Below are 19843 nucleotides of genomic sequence, written 5' to 3' on the forward strand. Positions count from 1 at the left end.
CTTTCGCGTGGTCTTTATCCAGCTGGTTGGCCACTTTCTTCCATTCTTCCATCTGCTCTTGAAGTGGGTTTATCAGACAGTCGATTAAAGCACTTGCACAAAAAGACAAAGAGAAGGAGAAATTACACAGACATAATCTGTTGTCAAGGTTTACACTCCGTTGTCAAAACACACCCGAATCATAATTACCTGAAGCAGGACAAGGCAGCACCCTAAGCCCAAGTTCACCTCCAAACCCCCCAATTTCACAATGACCGTGTCCTCAGGATGCTTTTCAATGACTGTGAAGAAGCTGTACACGTGACTGTTGGTATGACCTCTTCTCATCGCCTTTTTAAAAGATTCCAACACTTGTATTCACAATCAAGGTTGCAGACCAAAGGGGTCATGCCCCTTGCTGCACAAGGGAACCGGCTGGAGAGCTTTATAAGAGAAGACACCTGGGCCTCACCTAATACTTGATAGAAACTTGGGGTGGGGCCCCAGAATTACTTTTTAAAAAAAGACCCAAGTGATTCTGATGTGCATTCAGGATAATGAGTCGTGACTGCAGATTGTGGACAGCCTAGAGAGGATCAGAGGGATGAAGGGTCTCCAGGTACACCCCTTCTTATTTTGTGCGGGTTCCCAAACAGATCGTGGTTAGACAAGCGGAAAGACAACACCCCATGGAGAGAAATCATGAGTCAGGGGACACAGGGTTTTCTGTACAATGGAAGGAAAATCAACCCAAGCCTACATTATAGAGATGTCAAAAAATTAGAAAATACCCATAAATTGTTTGAATGATGTTGGTGAGAACTACGACAAAGGCAATTTTCAGACTGCTTTTTGATCCTGCTGCTGCTGCTGTTCCTGCTTCTGCTAAGTCGCTTCAGTTGTGTCCGACTCTGTGCAACCCCATAGACAGCAGCCTACCAGGCTCCGCCGTCCCTGGGATTCTCCAGGCAAGAACACTGGAGTGGGTTGCCATTTCCTTCTCCAATGCATGAAAGTGAAAAGTGAAAGTGAAGTCGCTCAGTTGTGTCTGACTCTTAGCGATCCCATGGACTGCAGCCCACCAGGTTCCTCCATCCATGGGATTTTCCAGGCAAGAGTACTGGAGTGAGGTGCCATTGCCTTCTTCGTTTGATCCTGAACCTGCTGAAAATCTCCAAATTCTAGGTACGACCTCCCTGCTTTCTTACCAGGGTCTCCTGGCAGCTCCCACCCTCATATGTCCTCCTCCAGCCTCACTCCCTCCAGGTCTCCACTCAGATTTTTCTTCTGAACAGAGATGCTCCCTGACCAGCCTGTATCCAGCAACCACCATCCACCCCACCCCAAGTGTTTCTCCCATCTTTCATTACCGCCCGACAGTCCGGCAGGTTTCTATCGTGTCTGCAGAGTAAGCCCTGTGAGTGCAGAATGTGTTCCTAGTCAGGGCTATGCTCTGTACACCTGAGGCCGTGCCCGGCACATAGTAGGTGCTCGATGCACGGCGGCTGATGGAACTGGCGTCTCTTCATCACTACGATGGGATGAGGGTCACAAGACTGGCCCGAGGGTAAACAAGATGATGGGTGTGGGAAGAGGTGCGGGGGGGTGCCATCACAGGGCGGACTCCCCAGGGCGAGGAAGGGAGGAGGAAGTTCGATTTTGTCACCAGCTCCAGTGAGTGCTTTCTGCTGTGTGGACACTGTGTACATCTGCACAAGAACCCTTCAGGGATTCCTACACCCATCTGCCAGGGGCCGAGACCCCAGCCCCATACTGCAGGACACTTGCGGCCAGCCAGGGATTCAAACCCAGGCCCAGCTGACTTCAAGACAAGGTGTGTTTGCTGCTACATTTGGCAACCTGATATGGCCCTGCAAGAGGGTCAGAGGGCTTCCACCTTGCCAGCCTCTTACGCAACTCGCAATTCACAAAGCAGACTGAGGACGACTGATAATTATGCTGATCTGTTTGGAAGGACGTCCCACTCTCACTGGAGCACTGGTGACTCCAAATCCCCATGCCAGCCACTGTCATTTCTACCCATTGTGGACGCGCGTGAAACAGACAAGAGGCTGGCGGTGTGGAAGGTTCTGCAAGCCGCCACTGCCCTCCTAGGTGGGTCTGGAGGATGCACTCAGGGCCCGGGTAACAGGAGAGCAGTGCACACCCCACTATCCAGCATGGCAGCTTCTCCTCCTAGGAGGTTCCTGTAGGGGTGGGGCCCAGAGGTCTCAGTGGGATGCCCGGCTCCCCACACTGATGAGACACATAGAGAAGATCCCAAGGTGGGGGGTATGGGCTCCGCAAGGCGGGGACCCAGGCCATCCGGTTCTCCACCATATTCCCAGGGCCCAGACCAGTGCCTGGCACACAGCAATGTTAGTCGCTCAGTCGTGTCTGACTCTATGCGACCCCATGGACTGTAGCCCACCAGGCTCCTCTGTCCATGGGATTCTCCAGGCAGGAAAAGGAAATGGCACATAGAAGACGCCCAGTGAAATACTTCCTTGGGGACTTTCTTGGTGGTCCAGTGGTTAAGAATCTGTCTGCCAATGCAGGGGACACAGGTTTAATTCCTGGTCTGGGAAGATCCCACATGCTACAGGGCAACAAAACCTGTGCCCACCACTACTAAAGCCTGCGTGCCTAGAGCCTGTGCTCTGCAACAAGAGAAGCCACCACAATGAGAAACCCGCACTCCACTACTGGAGACTAGCCCCCACTGCTGAAACTAGAGAAAGACTACGTGCAGTGACAAAGACCCAGAGAAGCCAAAAATAAGTAAATAAATAAACTTGTTCGGTGAGTGAGCAGCGTGAGAGGCTGTGATGAGAGACGGGCTGTGGGGATTTCATGTCACCGGGAAACCCGCGCTGCTCGAGGCGAGTGATGCTCCTCATCAGCTTTATAACCTGAAGTCATCAGGGCCGTCTGAGATCTGGGAGAAACATGGTCCTCACCTGGAGAACTGCCTCAGCTTGGCTTCTATGCTCCGATGCCTCATGCACATCCTGGTCAGGGCGGATCCGATCTCCCTGGTGCCACCTGGGAAAGCAACAGAGGCAGACGTGAGGGACAGGAGGCAAGTCAGAATCAGGAAGACCCTGAAAAGAACGAACAAATGGAAAAACCAGCCCAATTTCACTGCGCCATAACCCAAGCCACTGTCTTTCCGACTTCTCACCAGGCTTGTGCACACAGACATAAACGTGTGTGTGTGTGTGTGTGTGTGTGCGCGCGCACGCACGCGCGCATGCTTAGTCGTTCAGTAGTGTCTGACTCTTTGCTACCCTATGGACTGTAACCTGTCAGGCTCCTCTGTCCATGGGATTTTCCAGGCAAGAATACTGGAGTGAGTAGCCATTCCCTTCTCCAGGGGACCTTCCTGACCCAGGGATTGAACCTGGGTCTCCTGCATCACAGGCAGATTCTTTGTTGTCTGAACCACCAGGATATATATATATATATATGGCTACACATCTTGAAATAATCACCAAAATAAAAGCTACCTTTACTATATATAATAATACCCTCTAATATTTTCTATTGTTTTTTTATTATACTGACTGACACAGAAGTTGATTTTACAACCCACAGGGTCAAAAATACTTCTCAGGGAAGATGATTAAAATAGTATCTGATATTTAGGGAAAAGCTGTAGTTTTGTTTTGTTTTCCACTTACGGCAAATCCTCCTTCTAGCATTATTCAGAACAGCCAGTGAAGCTACTGCATAAAGTCACATATTCTAGAACGCAAGCAGTGTAGAGAAGGGCAGGGCTAAAGCAAAATGAAACAACAGGGAATTTTTTTTCTGATGGGTTTGGGTAACACCAGCGTGAAAAGTCCTCAAACTCAGCCAATGTCAAAGTATCCTGAAATACGGCTTGGTTCTTCTCAAAATTCTTGTACTTTTCCCTTTAGGCACACCCTTCTCTAAGATTATTTTTGAAGTTTCTTTCCTTCCTCCTCTTAGAAACGTTCATATCAGCATTTACTTGGGCGTGGGGGAGGGGGAGGCAAACAGTAACTACAGATGGTAACTCTGCACCAAGCACTGGAAAGCACAATTATCAATGTTATGAAAACACTGGGGCTCATGAAATCAGAAAGAAAAGTGTCCCCAAAAGCACTATCTTTTTAGAAAAAGAGACAAGATCTTCAAGGGAAAGCTGCAGGAATTTATTCCAGGTTTAACCAAGTCAATTTAATAGGAAAACAATCCCCTCCCTCATTAGTACTCATGACTATTATGGGCTGTATTTTCCGCTCTGCCTTCTCTCCTAGAAATGCCAGTGTGCTGCCTCACTTCCACCTATTTTCCATTTTATTCTGCAAAACTATCAGGTTTCCAGAACCAAAAAATAGCAGGAATGGTGATAAATATTTGATATTTCTATATTTTATTTTAGCCTGAAAAGAAGCCTCTGCAGCCATTCTTCTAAAACAGGGTTTCTCAGTCTTAACACTATTGATACACAGGCGCAGGTCTGTCCTTTGTTGAAGGACGGTTCACGGCATTCCTGGCCTCAGCCGACCAAAATCATGTGGCAGTGGCCCCAGTCTGTGACATCCAAAAATGTCTCCAGACAGTACCGGGGGCTCCCTCGGAGCAAATTCTCCCCTAGCTGATTAAGTACTTCTGTAAAAGAACCTGAGTGAGAGTTACAGCTCATCTGAGGCTGATTTTCTAAATGGCCAGAAGGGTAAAATACTGCTCTGTAGTTCCTGGCATCTGCGTTAGTGCCGGGGGCAACCTGACCGTCTACTGCCGCTCGCGCTGCTCCACCAGGGAGAACCAGTAGAGGGCGCCGTTTTCACACGCGCCACTTGCCTTCTGGGCTCCCTTCAGATTCTTAGGAGCATGGACTAGGAACACTTGATCCCCGGAGAAATCTCTCCTATTTTTCCAGGGCCTTCATTTGATTAAAAGTTAATAACTCGGCGACGCAAGGAAACTGGCGCACTCACTTACAGCTGGTAAGAGTGTAAACTAGTACTTTTCTGGAGGAAAATCTGGCGGCATTTATCAAGACATGTCTTACAAAAACAAGCTCCCATTTTGACCCAGCAATTCTACGCTGAAAAATTTTACCCGAGGAAACAATTAAGGGTGATAGCAAATACTTACCTATGAGGATAGTCACTGAAATGTTGTTTACCATAGTAAAAACAAGAAACAACATCTTGTTCTACAGAGCAGGCTGAATAAAACCCTAGGATGCAGTCACATGATGGGAAAAGCACGCAGTCAGCCAAAGTGCTGCAGAGAGATGCTTCAGGTCCCAGGAAGGAAGTCGTTTGTTAGAGCTGAGGAAGTGCTGGGCCCCAAGATGACTGCTTTGCACATATGAACTCATTAAGTCAGCTCACCTGGTATGCTGCCGTTCCTATCACCCCCGCCTTACAGACAAGGAAAGCACCTTTCGTAATCTGACCAAGGTCACACTGCTAGTAAGGTGGATTCCAACCCAGGCCAAACCTCCAGAGTCTGTGCATTTATCCATTCAGCACACGGCACTTATTACAGACAAGGGGAGATGGGAAGCAGAGCTAAGAGCCCAGCACATCCTGCTAAGCTAACTTATCTACACACTCTTACGGGTATCAGGGCTTCATGGTCCAGCTCTCTTATTTCGGTTCCCAAGCCTAGAACTGTCCACAATTGATACCATGGGGACTAAGCTCCGGTCCTCGCTAAGCTGCTCCACACATAACCGAGAGCTGTGTCACTGATTACCCACGCCTCAGTTTCCTCAAAATAGAATGCCATGGTTGGAAAAGATCACCTCGAAGCCTGGCTCCCTAACTCCATTTCTCTGGTCCTGGATTTCTGGTAGCTTCCCCGATATTTTCACAGGTCGCCACTGGACATATATCATCCCCGGGAAAGCCCAAGGCTTCCCGGCAACAACTGAGCTGTGGTGTGCTAACGAGCAGCTCCACACAGACCGCATGCACGGCTCCCCTGCTCTGCAGCAGCGGGCCCCAGCCCTTGGGCACCAGGGACTGGTTTCATGCAAGACAATTTTTCCACAGACCAAGGGCGGGCAGGGGGGTGGTTTGGGGATAAGTCAAGTGGATGAGACTTATTGTGCACTTTATTTCTAGTATTATTACATCAGCGCCACCTCAGATCACCAGGCATTAGATCTCAGAGGTTGGGGACCCCCTGCTCTGTGGCACAGGGCTTCCTGTGAGAGGAGGAAATGAAGAACCACAGGGAAAAGTCCCAAAGAGCAGCTTCTCTGTCCAAGGGGCATGAGGGCAGGAGACAGGCAGCTAACCTCCTCCATGGACGCCAGGACCCAACCGTCAGAATGACTGTGGATCTCTGCCACTCCGGGCCCCTAAAAATAGCTCTATCTGTGGATGTGCTTAACAACGTCTTCTGCTCTTCCTGACCCTTGCTAAAACTTAAAAACAAAAAAATCAGCAGGTCTGAAAAGCTTCAGAGGAAACTGGCTTTAGTTACAAAGCCAGAACAGACATCTGGACGAGCTCTGAGCTGACAGTGAGAATATTTATGGAATCAAATGACTGAGACGGTCTCGGCAGCTTGGGAGTGAGGACAAGATCTTACTTGTTTCTGCTTTCCCTGCACCCGGCACTGGGGCTGAATGACCGAACCAACACTGACCGTTTTGGAGGGCAAAATGGTAGCATTTTTGGCTAGGTAGAGGCAGGGTGAGGGAATGGGTTTGCCTTTTGTTGAATGCATAAATATTTGTGTAACTTCTCTGTGCATACAATAGAAGATTCAAAATCAATACAAGATTCTTATTATCTTACCAAAGGTCTATACTGATTCAAGGTCAGCCTGGAGAAACAACGGTGTATTAGCTTTGGTTTTTTTTAATTGGAGTATAGTTGAGTTACAATGTTGTGTTATTTTCTTGGGCACAGCAAAGTGATTCAGCCATGTATATACATATATTCTTTTTCAGATTTTTTTTCAATTAGAGTTTATTACAAGATAGTGAATGTAGTTCCCTGTGTGATACAGTAGGATTTTGCTTATCTGGTTTTCTACTGCTGCTCTAATAAATTACCATACATTTAGTGGTTTAAAGCAGTACCCATTTATTATCTTACAGTTCTGGAAGTCAGAAGTCCAAAATCAATTTCTCCAGGTTAAAATCAAGGTGTTGGGAGAGCTTCATTCCTCTGGAGGCCCTAGGGGAGAATCCTTTTCCTTGCCTCTTCCAGCTCCCACAGGCTGCCTGCACTCCTTGGCTCGTGGCACCTCCCTCCACCTTCAAGTCAGTAGTAGCGCCTTCACTCTTCTCTGACCTCTGCCTCCATCCTCACATCTTCTATGATTCTGATCTTCCTTCTTCCTCCTTAGAGTTTTGTGCTGTACTGCTGCTGCTGCTGCTAAGTCACTTCAGTCGTGTCCGACTCTGTGCGACCCCATAGACAGCGGCCCACCAGGCTCCCCGTCCCTGGGCTGTATGGACCCACCTTAATAATCCAAGATAATCTCCCCATCCCAAGATCCTTAGCTGAATGATATGTGCAAAGCCCCTGCTGTCATGTACAGTAACATATTCACAGGTTCTGGGGTTGAAGGCATGGATGTCTTTTTTGGGGGGTGCATTATTCTGCCTACTAAAGATGAGTAGGAGTTGTTAATTTGGAGAATGTATGGGGCACTGGGGTCCTCTGTCCAGAGTCCATTCATTCATCCTCAGATGATTAACTGAGACATGATCTCACTCCATCCGCTCTGGCAGTGGCTGGTTCAGGGACGAGACAAGAGACTGAGATGTTGCTGGGGAAGCCTTTGGGGAAAATATCCCTGATCTTAAGATCAACACCCACAAGAGACCCCACAGGGTGAGAACAGGAAGCAGGCTGCCCAGCTGCTGTGGTTAACTATCTTTACAGCAGTGGGGACTCCTGCCTTAGGAGAAGGCATGTTCTGCGGGCGGAACCGAGAAGGAGCCCATCTCCAGGTGAGCTCACAAAGCTGCCAAATTAACACACTGGGAGCCTGCTCTCCTGAACCTGGGGCTCCAGTTCTGCAAATACACACAGCTCCTTATTTTTAAAGCCACTTTGATTTGGTTCTGTTTCTTGCCAGTTCAAAGAAGAGGGAAGGGAGCAACAGCCTCGTGCTTCCTCCCTGCACCAGGAACCACCCTGTGGCCAAAAGGCACAGTAAGTCCGTCGCTCACTGCTGAGGGAGGCACAAACAGTTGATGGCAACAATTTTCATTCTTTTTTGTGTAATATGTTGAAGAATGTCCTCCCATAACAAGCAAAGGTTTTTTATTAAAAAGTAGCGCACAATCAGTAGGCGATTGAAACGGGGTGATCTGCAAAGGAGACAGTCAGTGGAAAGAAGTTTCACACGACATGTGTGAAACAGATCACTAGCAGGAAGTTGCTGAACAGCACAGGGGACTCAGCCCGTGCTCGGTGATGACCCAGGGGGTGGGCTGGGGTGGTGGGAGGGAGGCTTCAGAGGAAGGGGATACATGTACATGTGTATATATGTATGGCTAATTCACTTCATTGTACAGCAGAAACTAACACAACATCGCAAAGCCTCCTTTAAAAGCCTCCTATAAAGCCTCTAATAAAACATAAATAAAAATAAAATAGAAAGAAGTAAAACATCTAGAGCTTAGGCTATCGAAGTATGAACGTGGGGGCACACGAAGACACAAATTCCACATTTATTCAGTATTGTATTTGTTTCCTAGGCTGCCGTAACCAAGAACCCCACTGGTTGGCTTAAAAGAACCAAAACTTACTGTCTCACCATTCTGGAGGTTAGAAGTCTGAAATCAAGGGGGTCGGCAGGGCTCTGCTCCCTCTGAAACTTGCTGGGGAAGGGCTGTTCCCTGCCCCCTCTGGTGGGTGCTGGCCCTCCATGGCAGATAGAAACATCACTCCAGTTTCTTCCTCCATCTTCACCTGGCAATTTCCCAGCGTGTGTCTCTCCACATGAGACATATAAAGACACCAGTTGCACTGGACTAGGGTCCACCCTAATGGCTTCATCTTAACCTGAGGACACCTGCAAAGACCTCATGTCCAACTGAGGTCAGATTCACAGGGACCAGGGGTAAGAATGGCAACCTATCTTTGTGGGATGGGGAATCACAACACATCCCCTAATAAGTATCTACCATGCAACAAGGATTAAAGTGATTTCAAAGATGATAAAGGTGGAGGGCCCAGCCTTGGAAGGATTCACAGACTGGCTCGGGGGATAGCTATGAAATGGTGCCGGGAACGTGATCTACTGTCCCCATTTTATAAATGGAAAAACTGAGGCTCTGGAGGGTGACAGGCAGACCCCAAGGAGCCTGCAAGCCCCAGCACACCCATGGCAGCTGCTTCCCACTGTGGCTGGTCTGGAGTCTTAGCACAATGTCCTTGCCGCCTCCTGAATTAGTGGGCGGGTCAGGAGGAAGAGCAGTCAAGCCAAAGGGTTAAGCACTCAGCTCTGAAGTCAGACAGCGCGGATTCAAAGCCCAGCTTCCCCCGTTCGCCGGCTGTGTCACTGGAGAGTCTAACTTGCTTAGACTCAACTGTTGATGACTATATTCCCAAGAAATGATTCTGCCCACTGGTGTTTTCTGTCATCATACCCTGAATGCACCACCCATGGGTTCCAGTTGGGGCTTCTTGAGAAACAATGTGAGGTATCCTAGATTTTTAAAAATCATTTTTGTCCCTAATCTTTTACAATTGCCTCATCCCCACTTAATCTGATAGCAATCTACATATGTTTTTGAAAAGCAACTTGCTTTTATCTTAGCTTTCTAAACATTCCACTTATTCGGAAACAACCAATCTTGATTTTTCACATTCATCCCAAAGATTTATATACCTTGTAATTAAATAATGTAATGCTGTACAATTCGCATATACAGGTTTTGAACACACATCTGACCCTTGATTAAGCTGACAACTCAGGTAGAAGAAATGTACGTACACAGAGAGAAGTCTACCAAAAGTTGAGCTTATTGCAGGCAGAGGTCAGTACATTATTATAGAGAAAATAAAGAGCCCTGATTACATCGATGGGCCACTTAAGCGGGGCTCTGATGTAGCAGTAATCAGTCAAGTCCTACAAGAAGGTGGAGGCCAGAGTAATTACCTCAGCCCTGGCGGGAGTGTCCGTCCACAATGATGTGCTAGCCAGTATGTGACAGTCCCCAATTCTCCCACATCTAACATCATCCTTCTCCAAGGAGCTGGCTAATGGATGAGGCACGGAAGGCAGGGTAACAGTACAAAGGAACAAAGCCAGAATTGTCCCATTAGGGCTCAGGGTGTGCCACCCCCAAACACGCCATAAAGAATTTGAGGAACGGCCAATGCAAGAGGGGCTCTCTCCGACTCTCCTTTCGGTCTCCCTGAACGCAAGAATGGCATCTGCCCTATCAAAGCTGTGCTCCCCACATCTGGAGATGGAAGGACAGCCTTGTTGACAGAAGAGCATTCGGGCCAAGCCTGTGTAAACAAACCTTGTTACCTCTCTCATTAATTACCCCAACCCCAAACTCCGTTTAGATTCCTCCCTAATTGGGCACCCCAAACCTACATTTCTTTGTCCTGCCTATTTCTTACAGATGTACTATTTTATCTAAAAGTCTACAAGCTGCTAAGTTTGACTATTTCCTTAGTCCCATTTCTATGAGCCCTCCACACACAGGAATTAAAATGCGTCTTTTTCTCCTGCTCATCCGTCTTGTGTCAATTTTATTATTAGTCTGGCCACAAGAACTCAAGAGGGGAAGAGGGAAGAACCGCCAACTCCCTGACAGCTCCTTCTTCCCAAACATCTTCAAAGACAAAAGTTCAAAAGGGAGTGAGTGGACCAGGGACTTCCCTGGTGGTCCAGAGACTAAGACTCCAGACTACCACTGCAGAGGGCATGGGATCGATCACCAGTTGGGGAACTAAGATCCCACATGCCATGTGGCAGAGCCAAAAAAATTTTTTCAAATAATAATAATAAAGGAGAGGTCCAGAAGGTCCGCTTGGGAAGGATCTCCTTGCTGTCAACAGTTATGCACCAACCAAGTGGTCGCTGGTGGAACTTGAAGCTGCGGGCCTGAGAGGTCCACTGGTCAACTGACTGCAGAGAACGTATCTCTTGGTGAACTATGCCTTCAAGACAGGGAGACAGGTTCCCCAGCTAACCAGAGCCTAAAGGTGTCTCCAGCCCGAGATCTCTCTTTGCTGTTTATTTTTATGTCGCAAAGCTTGGGACAGTTGTGGCACCAGCCTTCTTCTAACAGAGACTGGAAGGGAAATCCAGGACCGCTTCTGCAATGACCTGCAGCAGCTTGGAAAGCTGAGGGTTCAGTAAACGAGGAAACAGCGTGTCTCTCTCTCCTTCCTCTCAAGCCCCTGCTCGCTGAGCCCAGAACTGTGAAATGTCAGGTATCTTTTCACCTTGAAGGCTGACTAGAGCGCTGTCTGAGCTTTGCATTGCAGCACCTGCCTCAGCATTCAGACGCCAATGCTCTGGCCAGCCCAGCGGGTGGCCCACCAGCCGTCCCGGGTGATGCCCACGGCTTTGCGCCCACCACACCAGCATCACAACTGACTGTGAAGCTTGGCTCCCTCCTCCTGCACTTTCACTGCCATGTTTGGGACACTTTCATTTCACAAGTTTAAGTGTTGGTACAGGCTAAGAGGGCTTCCTAGGTGGCGCTGGTGGACCTGCCTGCCAATGCTGGAGACATAAGACACGCAGGTTCAATCCCTGGGTCGGGAAGATCCCCTGGGGGAGGAAATGGCAACCCACTCCAGTATTCTTGCCTGCAGAATCCCATGGACAGAGGACCCTGGGGGCTACAGTCCATAGGGTCGCAAAAGGGTTGGACATGACTGAAACAACTTAGTACACACACACACACACACACACACACACACACACACACACACACACGCTTCAAAAGGGATAGTGAGAGTCCTGAAGTGGAACCTGGTTATAAACCTGAATTCCATATATATAATTATACAAACTTGGGAAATAGAGATTTTTTTTTGTCTCTCCTTTTAACATTTTGTTTCATGTGTGTGTGTGTATGTGGATATAGAGAAAGAGAGAGGTAATAGGCTGTTTCTATAATATATACATTAAGCACAGCAAGCAAGGGCATATGCTCTCTGGGCAAAACTGAGCTCAGAACACATCATTTTATTCATACGTTTGAATGAAAATGGATATTGAATTAGTCAGGACCTATGTCCCTTTTAGTTTTACAGGTGTCAAAACTAAAATTCTTACTCTTTTGTTAATGACAGATGTTTCTGTTTTGATCGTAGTGAAGCTTGAAAATTATCATGAGATTAATTTCCTCATATGCTGAAGTTTTAACCCTTCTTTGTTGGGGTTTATGTACAATCAGAGGTACAGAGCATAAGCATCTGATACTTTTTTCATATTTTCCTGTGAATTGGGATGTTTTATCTTTTTACTAGTCTTGAAGATGGCTTCTTTATTTGCAATTATGCTAACTGCACTCTTAGACTTCAATAAACGATTTTTTTGGTTTTGAAAAAAAAATATTAAATAAACCTGAATTCTAAGAGGAAGAAGGGAACTCAATTCTGATGCCCAGAGAGGCTCAACTGTGATGTGCCAGCCAACAAAGTCCATCTTTATGCAAAGGTTCAGTCCAAGGAACCAAATCGGAAAGGCCATTAGGTGGACCCCTACTGCAAGATCAACAACAGAGTCATCGGGGAGCCCTGGAGACCCCAGGCAGGGAGACTTCAGCTGGAAGTGGGCACACCTGCTTGAAGCTCTAGGAAGCATATCTTCCTGGTGACCTCCAGGCTGGATTAGATGACCCTCTTTACCATTTTAAGAGAAATGATCTTACAGCGATCAGGGTGCTGGAGGAGAGATTAGCAGCATCCCATATTCCACCAGCACCGAGGAGACACTGCTGTGCTCTGACTCCTGTGCTGTGAGCAGAAGAGACAGCCCCCGCCCTCATGGGACGTGCCTCATCTAAACTCAGAAGCCACAGATTTCAGGGTGACCTGCAGGCTGGGAGGTGCCTTGGAAAGTTCAGGAAGCAACAAATATGCAGTGCCTTGCTGCTCGGCACCCAGCACTTGCCTGTAACAAGCAGAGAAGCCGCGGGCGCCCCTCAGGAGTCCTGGCCTCGCTGCCATTTCTCCTGCTCAGAGACACGCGTCCGCGTCCTTCGCTGCGTCCTTGTGAGGTGGCCGGCTCCTTTCAAGGACACCATCATTTTCACCAAAGGTCAAAGGGGGCACTCAGACTATCTGAACATCAAAACCAACAAACTGTGCTTCTCCTGGCTTCATTAGCATTTTATTTTTATCCTTAGGCACGAAAAGATGGACCACTGGGAGAGATGGCCTCATTTGATGTCCTGTATCTGTTTACATGGAGGGGAGGGTGAGGGATTAACAATCAGTTCCTGGTCTTACAAGTTACCTGCAGATCATCTATCATTTACATCAGCCACATAAGGGAGCCCCACTCAGGGCAGGCACTGGTCATCACAGATCACTGAAGACTGTCCACATACTTTATTATGTTAGTCCTGAAAATGGCTTCAGAACTATCCAAACATTCCTGTTGTTGTGCTCAGTTGTGTCCGACCCTTTGCAACCCTACGGACTGTAGCCCTCCAGGCTCCTCTGTCCATGGGATTCTCCAGGCAAGAATACTGGAGTGGGTTGCCATGCCCTCCTCCAGGGGATCTTTCTGACCCAGGGATCGAACCCACATCTCTGGTGTCTCTGGCATTGGTGGGCAGATTCTTTACCACTGCGCCAGCTTTCTGAATGTGCTATTTAAATCACCACAATATTCTTGCAACAAATACACAATCTGATTCCAAGGAAACAAACGAATGAGAAACGTGAGTAGTATTTTAAGCAGTGGAAGGATCTGACCCTTTGTCTTCATGAGGTGGCTTAGGTCAAAAGTAGAAAAACTTAAAAAGATTTTCAAAAATAAACCCTGAAAGCTCCCGGACAAAGGAAGTGTAACTTCCCTTTTGCTACAATGGCAAACCTAACATGCTTCCACCTTCAAGGAAGAGAAAAACACGCAGTTTCCTGTGCAGAAACTGTATTCTTGGGCTCCTGTATGTGGCTGAGATATGTGGGACAATCCAGGTTGGTGTTCACGGGACATGCCATACTGCGCGTGCAACAAAGGCCAAGGAGGGTTGGCAACACGTTTTGGGAAGACATCCTTGTGCCCACGTGTGGGTGGGGTGGAAGATACTGCAAACTTATCAGCTGCCAAACTCACCTTTCCCAACTTCTCCCACTTCACGACTTTTCAAAAAGCCGAGGAAACAAGAAAAAAAAAGAAAAAAAACACACACAGTCCCACCACCATCTGGCGGCTTGAGACCAGCAAGCACGAGATTCTGGCAGGCACGGTACTGGCAGCCACAAGGACTGATATTCCTCTTCCTTTGTTGCTGTTTTAAAAGCAAAGCGAGACTGGTAATGTGGAAACAGAGCAACACGAACACGCTCACACTTCTAGGAAAAACCAGAGTAGGAGCGAAGGCATTCCGATGGGGACTCTGCCCGCCTTCGTCTCCGATGGAGTGGAGCCTGGTTGAAAAGCTCTGGCGGGGGTGTCACCGGGAAATGCCGCTGGCTCCCCGACATCTATCACCATGCACGCCTGCTGCCAGGGTCTCCCTCTGGGGTATGGGCACAGAAAGATGCTCCCACCAGGGCCAGGCTGGAGGGACCTGAGGACACCAGCTCGTGCCAGCAAAGCAGATGTGGGCTGATGTGCAAAACCACACATCATTTTCCTAGCTCATGAAGCTGAACTGTCAGGCAGATAAGATGCTTGCAGCTGCTGATCTGAGCATTATCTCTCAGGCAGTTTTCAGGTAAATCAGGGGGTCACTTGATGAATTTAGAAGCAGAGGAGGGAAGTTCATGGTTTTAGGGGTCAGAGCCAGAGTCTGAGGCACCCACTTCCTCCAAAGGGATGAGACCCCAGAAAGCGGGTCTGTGATGCCACCCTTGGGCTCTACTGCTACTGCTGAAAACCTCTGTATCTGGAATCAGGTTTCTCTTGAGTGTTGCTGGCCTAAGTACTATTCTGTTCCTTTAAGGGGCTTCTGTACCTCCCTGAACCACGCCAGAATGTGCTGACTTTACCATCTCTCAGGAAACAATTCTGCTGCTTTCCAAATTATTAAGAATAGCTACCATCTACTCAGTGTTGGCAATCTAAGAGGCACTTGCAAGCACAATGTGTTCAATTTTAAAATCTCATTATATGCCTCCTGTAGGTATCACGGTCAGATAGGAATTATTATCCTCACTTTACAGATGAGGCCAAGGGCCTCAGAGAAGTTAAGTAACTTGCTCACGGTGGCACAGGAGAATTCAGGATTTTCATCCAGGGCTGAGTCCATAGTTAGAACCATTCTTGAGAACATCTCGCTGTTGCGAATATGCACCAACGTATTTAGTGGATGAGAAGGTAGCTTTCTGCTCCCCATCCCCATTCTGTGACTGAAGGAAAATAACAACCTTGCCACCCAGACATCTGTGTCATCAGCCAGACTCAAAACACACTGCCACCACTTCCTGGCTGGACTGTGTGTGGGCGGGCTGGTGAGCACGCAAGGCCCCGGGATCAGGGGGGCACAGACTGTCTCAGCACGCATTGCCCCCTGCCAGCTTCCTGCAGCATGGAGGTACTGCTTAGTCAAGCAGGGGACCCTTCCCTACTGGCCACAGATCACCCTTTAAGCTACTGACCCATCCCAGGAAGGGCCGCTGCAGGACAGTGTCCCAGAAACGGCCCGTCCCTGCTTAGCTGAACTCAGTGTCCCATGGTTTTCAACACTGACATCTTGTAAAACAGCACATAATGGGATGTGTGCACATCTTTGGACATAGTAGGTGCTCAACAAACGTAAGTGGGACCTGGCAGACACACCAAGCTTTGAGTACTGAGCCTGTAACACCCTTTCTTCCCAATTCTCTTAGTCCATCTCCCTCCTCCCCACTCTACTCCACACCAACGAGGAACCTGTCAGGAGAAGCTAAGAGTTAAGATTCTAAGGGAAAAGTGGTTCCATTTGGGCTGAGACTCCACTGGTGTCGCCATAAAATCCAGGCAGTTCCATTTTGCAGCTAACTTCCCAGCCCAATTCATCTCAGATCATTCAGATGGACTTGTTACCGTCTTAGTGTCTTCTTCCCCTTGATTTCTATCTGGGGTTGTACCTTTCCCAATGGTTCCTGAATGACTGGATGGTTTCTGATCAAACAGCAACTGAAATTCTAACCCTGGTATAGCTAGCAGGAGGCTGGCTCTTACAGCCAAAAATGAGAAAGCAGGTCTAAAGCTCTGGCAGGCAAGAAAACAGCACAACCAAGGTGTCCTTGGCCAGCCCTCCCTCCCAACCTCCACCTGTTTACAAAGGGTGGTGCATGAGCACTCAGTTGTATCTGACTCTTTGCAGCTCCACAGACAGCAGGCCGCCAGGCTCCTCTGTCCATAGGAACTTCCAGGCAAGAATACTGGAGTGGGTTACCATTTCATCCTCAGAGGATCTTCTTGACCCTAGGACTAAACCCACATCTCCTGTGGCTCCTTCACTGGCAGGCAGATTCTTTACCACTGAGTCACCTGGGAAGCCCACTTACAAAGGGCACAAACTGGTTTTAGTACCTAGATTCCCAATGGAGTCTCAAGGTCAAGAAGTAGAATACAGATCCAAAAGCAATTAATTTGCCCAGTTTCCTGAGAAAGCCACCACCCTACAGATCAGATGAAATGCAGGTGGCCCCTGTGTCCTGGACTCGGAGGACCATGTAGAATGTGACTGCTCACCATGTTCTATCTCCGTAGGGACTCAGGGACTTCGGCTGGCACAGGGTCCTGCTGGTGAAGCTTCCCCAACCCCTTCCCAGATGTCCTCCTGCCAGCAGAGAAAGGGCAACGCAGGATCCAGAGAAAAGAGGAGACTTGGGAGCACCTGACAATGTCTGAGTGCAAAGTGATTCAAAGGAAGCTGAGAATGGGTCACCAAGTGGCCTGGGTGCCCACTGGCCTCGGTCTCGCCCCATGCCTGGGACCTTAAGAAGCCTGCAGAGAACTCAGTATGGAAAGTGGGTATGGAGTAACCTTTCTCATCTGCCTTTCGGAGGCCGAGCAGCTCAGAGGCCTCTAGCATTTGCATTTAAGGATGGAATAGTGGAGGGAAGGAGTGAATAAGGGGACCAGACAATCGCTAACTCACCTCCCTGCTCCCAGGTACATATGTGAGTTTTTAATGCTGTCCTGGGTGACTCAGCATGGGCTTACTACTTCTTGGGCCTTTGTCCCTCATTCACAGGTGGCCTCCAGTGACAATATCTGAGGCGCCAAGGAATTCCCAGCGTTGGGGAAGATGCATGACCCATCTCTGACTCAATAGATATTTGCAGACAAAAAGAAAAACAAAGTTTAATTGGATAATATCATAGTCTGAAGAGTTGGACTCAATCTGAGCTCCCAGGAGAGGGCGCTAAGAGGTTCTTTACAAGTAAGACTCACTTGTGGATCCACTCGCCCACCCCCTCCCCCTGCCCCGCCCCGGTATGAAAATAAAAGAAAACAGGACTTCTAGATCCACAAGCTGTGAGCTCTGAGAGGCTTGCCTGGTTTAAGGTTCAATGTCAGCAAGGTAAAGAGCATATATAAATGCTAATATGATAAAGAATATTCAGATCAATGTTTGGCTATTCTGCCAACCTTTCAACTGAAATATTTGAGCATCTACTCAATGCCTCTTCTTCCAGGCAAGAACACACACAATAGAAAAATAAGGAAGGAAAACAAAGAATCAAGCCTTTTTGTTTTAAGATACGGGGCTGATAATGAACCTCAAAAATCCCCATTAGGATGGAAGAGGGCCCATTAAACGTTTGCAATATTCAGAGTACATTTTTTTTTAGAAGATAATTACTAACAATCTCAGGAAGCTCCAGATCCCCTCATATGCTGTTAGTAAAGCCTTAGCAGGAGCAGCTCTGTTGCCATGACAACAATCACTTGGCAGCGTGTAAAGGAGGACAAGGGACCTACCAAATGGTATTCTCAGCAGTCAGCCCCAAGATTTCTTAAAGCCACTTCCTAAAGGACCTTTGGCATCTCAGAGTCACAGAATTTACAAACTGAAGGAGGCCTTAGGAGTAACCCAGTTTTAGCTTGTTACCGTTATTTTTCTAGCCCTTGCCTGAGTCGCCTAGACTCAGCTGAAATATCTCTAGGGCCAGAGACCTTACTCTGCTCCACCCTCAGGGGAAGAGGGCAGGGAGCTTTCTCCCACCCCAAACCCCATAATCTGTGGAGTAAAGTGAGCACAGGATTAGGAAGAGAGGGGGTTATTTGAAGAACCTTTCCCTTCCCAAACAAAGGGCTTCTTTGGTAATGGCTGCCATTGTTCCATGAGGTTGAACAAAATAAGAACAGCCATGGAAGGTGGCTCCTCGCAGGTCTTAAGGACAGAGCTGGTTTCTAATTCCAGCCACTGAATGCTACCTGCAAATTCATAACTGTCACCTACATAGAGCGCAAAGGACCCTGGTGGTATTGTTAAGCCATTTGGGAGGTTGCACATGGCAAAAACACAACAACGTGCTTTGTGCTCACATGCTATATACACAGTGCACACGCATGCGTACATGTACCCACAAACCCGCCAGGATGTGCCCCCCCCCCTTTTTTTAATTTTTGGCTGCACCTCACAGCATGTGGGACCTTAGTTCCCCAAACCAGGGATCAAACCTGCACCCCCTGCACTGCAACGTGGACTCTCAACCCCTGGACCCCGGGGGAAGTCACCATGGATATGACTCTTTAGTCACCCCTGCAGAGCATCATTAAGGATGGCTTCTCCCAGGGCCCTGGGCATTGTTTTTTAGATCCATGCACATGGATTCTTGGGCAATTCCCAGGAGGGTACATGTATGTAGCCCAGGTTGGGAGAGGGGGATGGGGTGAGCTGGGGGGATGGCTATCATAAAAGTGGGTGCAAGTCTGACTGAAGGGGACCCCCACACCTCACCCACATGTCCTGCTAGGAGGAGCAACCCGGCCTGCAGTGGAGGCTTCTAGATTCAGCCGACATGAAACGGCCACCTCCAAGTGTCTCTCACCACTTCCCAGGTGGCTTTGGACAGCATCTGCATCTTTCATCAGTCACTCTGGGCAAGGGCAGTGGTACCCAGGACCACCATCCTGAAGCAACCTTAACTCATTTCATACAAGAAGAAGTCAGAAAAGTGTGAAGCAAAGAATCTGGTTTTAAACTCCAGTGTGTTCGATGCCTTATAAAGAATCCCAAAAGCAGAACTGGAAAAAATGAAAAGGGTTTGCACAAAGAGATCGTGCTCTCCTCAATACCAAACACCCAACTGAGGGCTGATTTTCCTCGGAACAGATTTGATACGAAGACAGCACCAATGAGCAGGGGTCGCCCCAAAAGGCTGCCACACAGCTCCCCAGGATTACCTAGTCTTTTTTTTTTTAACTTATTTGGCTGCGCCGGTCTTAGCTGTGGCCCATGGAATCTCGCTCTTCGTTGCAGGATTCTTTTTAGTTGCAGCATGTGAACTCTTAGCTGTGTCACGTGGGAACCCAGCTCCCTGACCAGGAATCGAACAGGGACCCCCTGCATTGGGAGCTTGGAGTCTCAGCCACTGGACCACCAGGGAAGTACCCCCACAAATGTTGTTAATCAGGAACCCAGCATTCTTTTGGGGGAGAACCCAGAAAACCATCTTAATGGTACTTCATCAGCAAACTCTAAAGTCAGAGGCAGGCATTAGCTCCAGGAAGAATCGGCATCAAGTCTGGTGAGCATCCCACA

At 48.2% G+C, this 19843-nt stretch overlaps 1 protein-coding gene across 12 annotated transcripts in view; it reads right to left on the minus strand.

Annotated features, from left to right (window-relative positions):
* MTSS1 (MTSS I-BAR domain containing 1) overlaps nucleotides 1–19843 on the minus strand; it is a 162509-nt gene that overhangs the window by 34578 nt on the left and 108088 nt on the right. For 11 of the 12 annotated variants that reach the window (XM_006048349.4, XM_025265472.3, XM_006048350.4 and 8 more), the window contains 2 exons: nucleotides 2940–3024; nucleotides 1–92 (listed from right to left, as the gene is read on the minus strand). In XM_006048349.4, coding sequence (XP_006048411.1) covers nucleotides 1–92; nucleotides 2940–3024 — 177 coding nt within the window. Of the gene's footprint in view, nucleotides 93–2939; nucleotides 3025–5109; nucleotides 5159–19843 lie in introns of those variants that run through there. The other variant, XM_025265473.3, reaches the window with a different exon arrangement.

Source organism: Bubalus bubalis, chromosome 15, assembly GCF_019923935.1.
Source record: "Bubalus bubalis isolate 160015118507 breed Murrah chromosome 15, NDDB_SH_1, whole genome shotgun sequence".
In the NCBI taxonomy this organism is placed as follows: domain Eukaryota; kingdom Metazoa; phylum Chordata; class Mammalia; order Artiodactyla; family Bovidae; genus Bubalus; species Bubalus bubalis.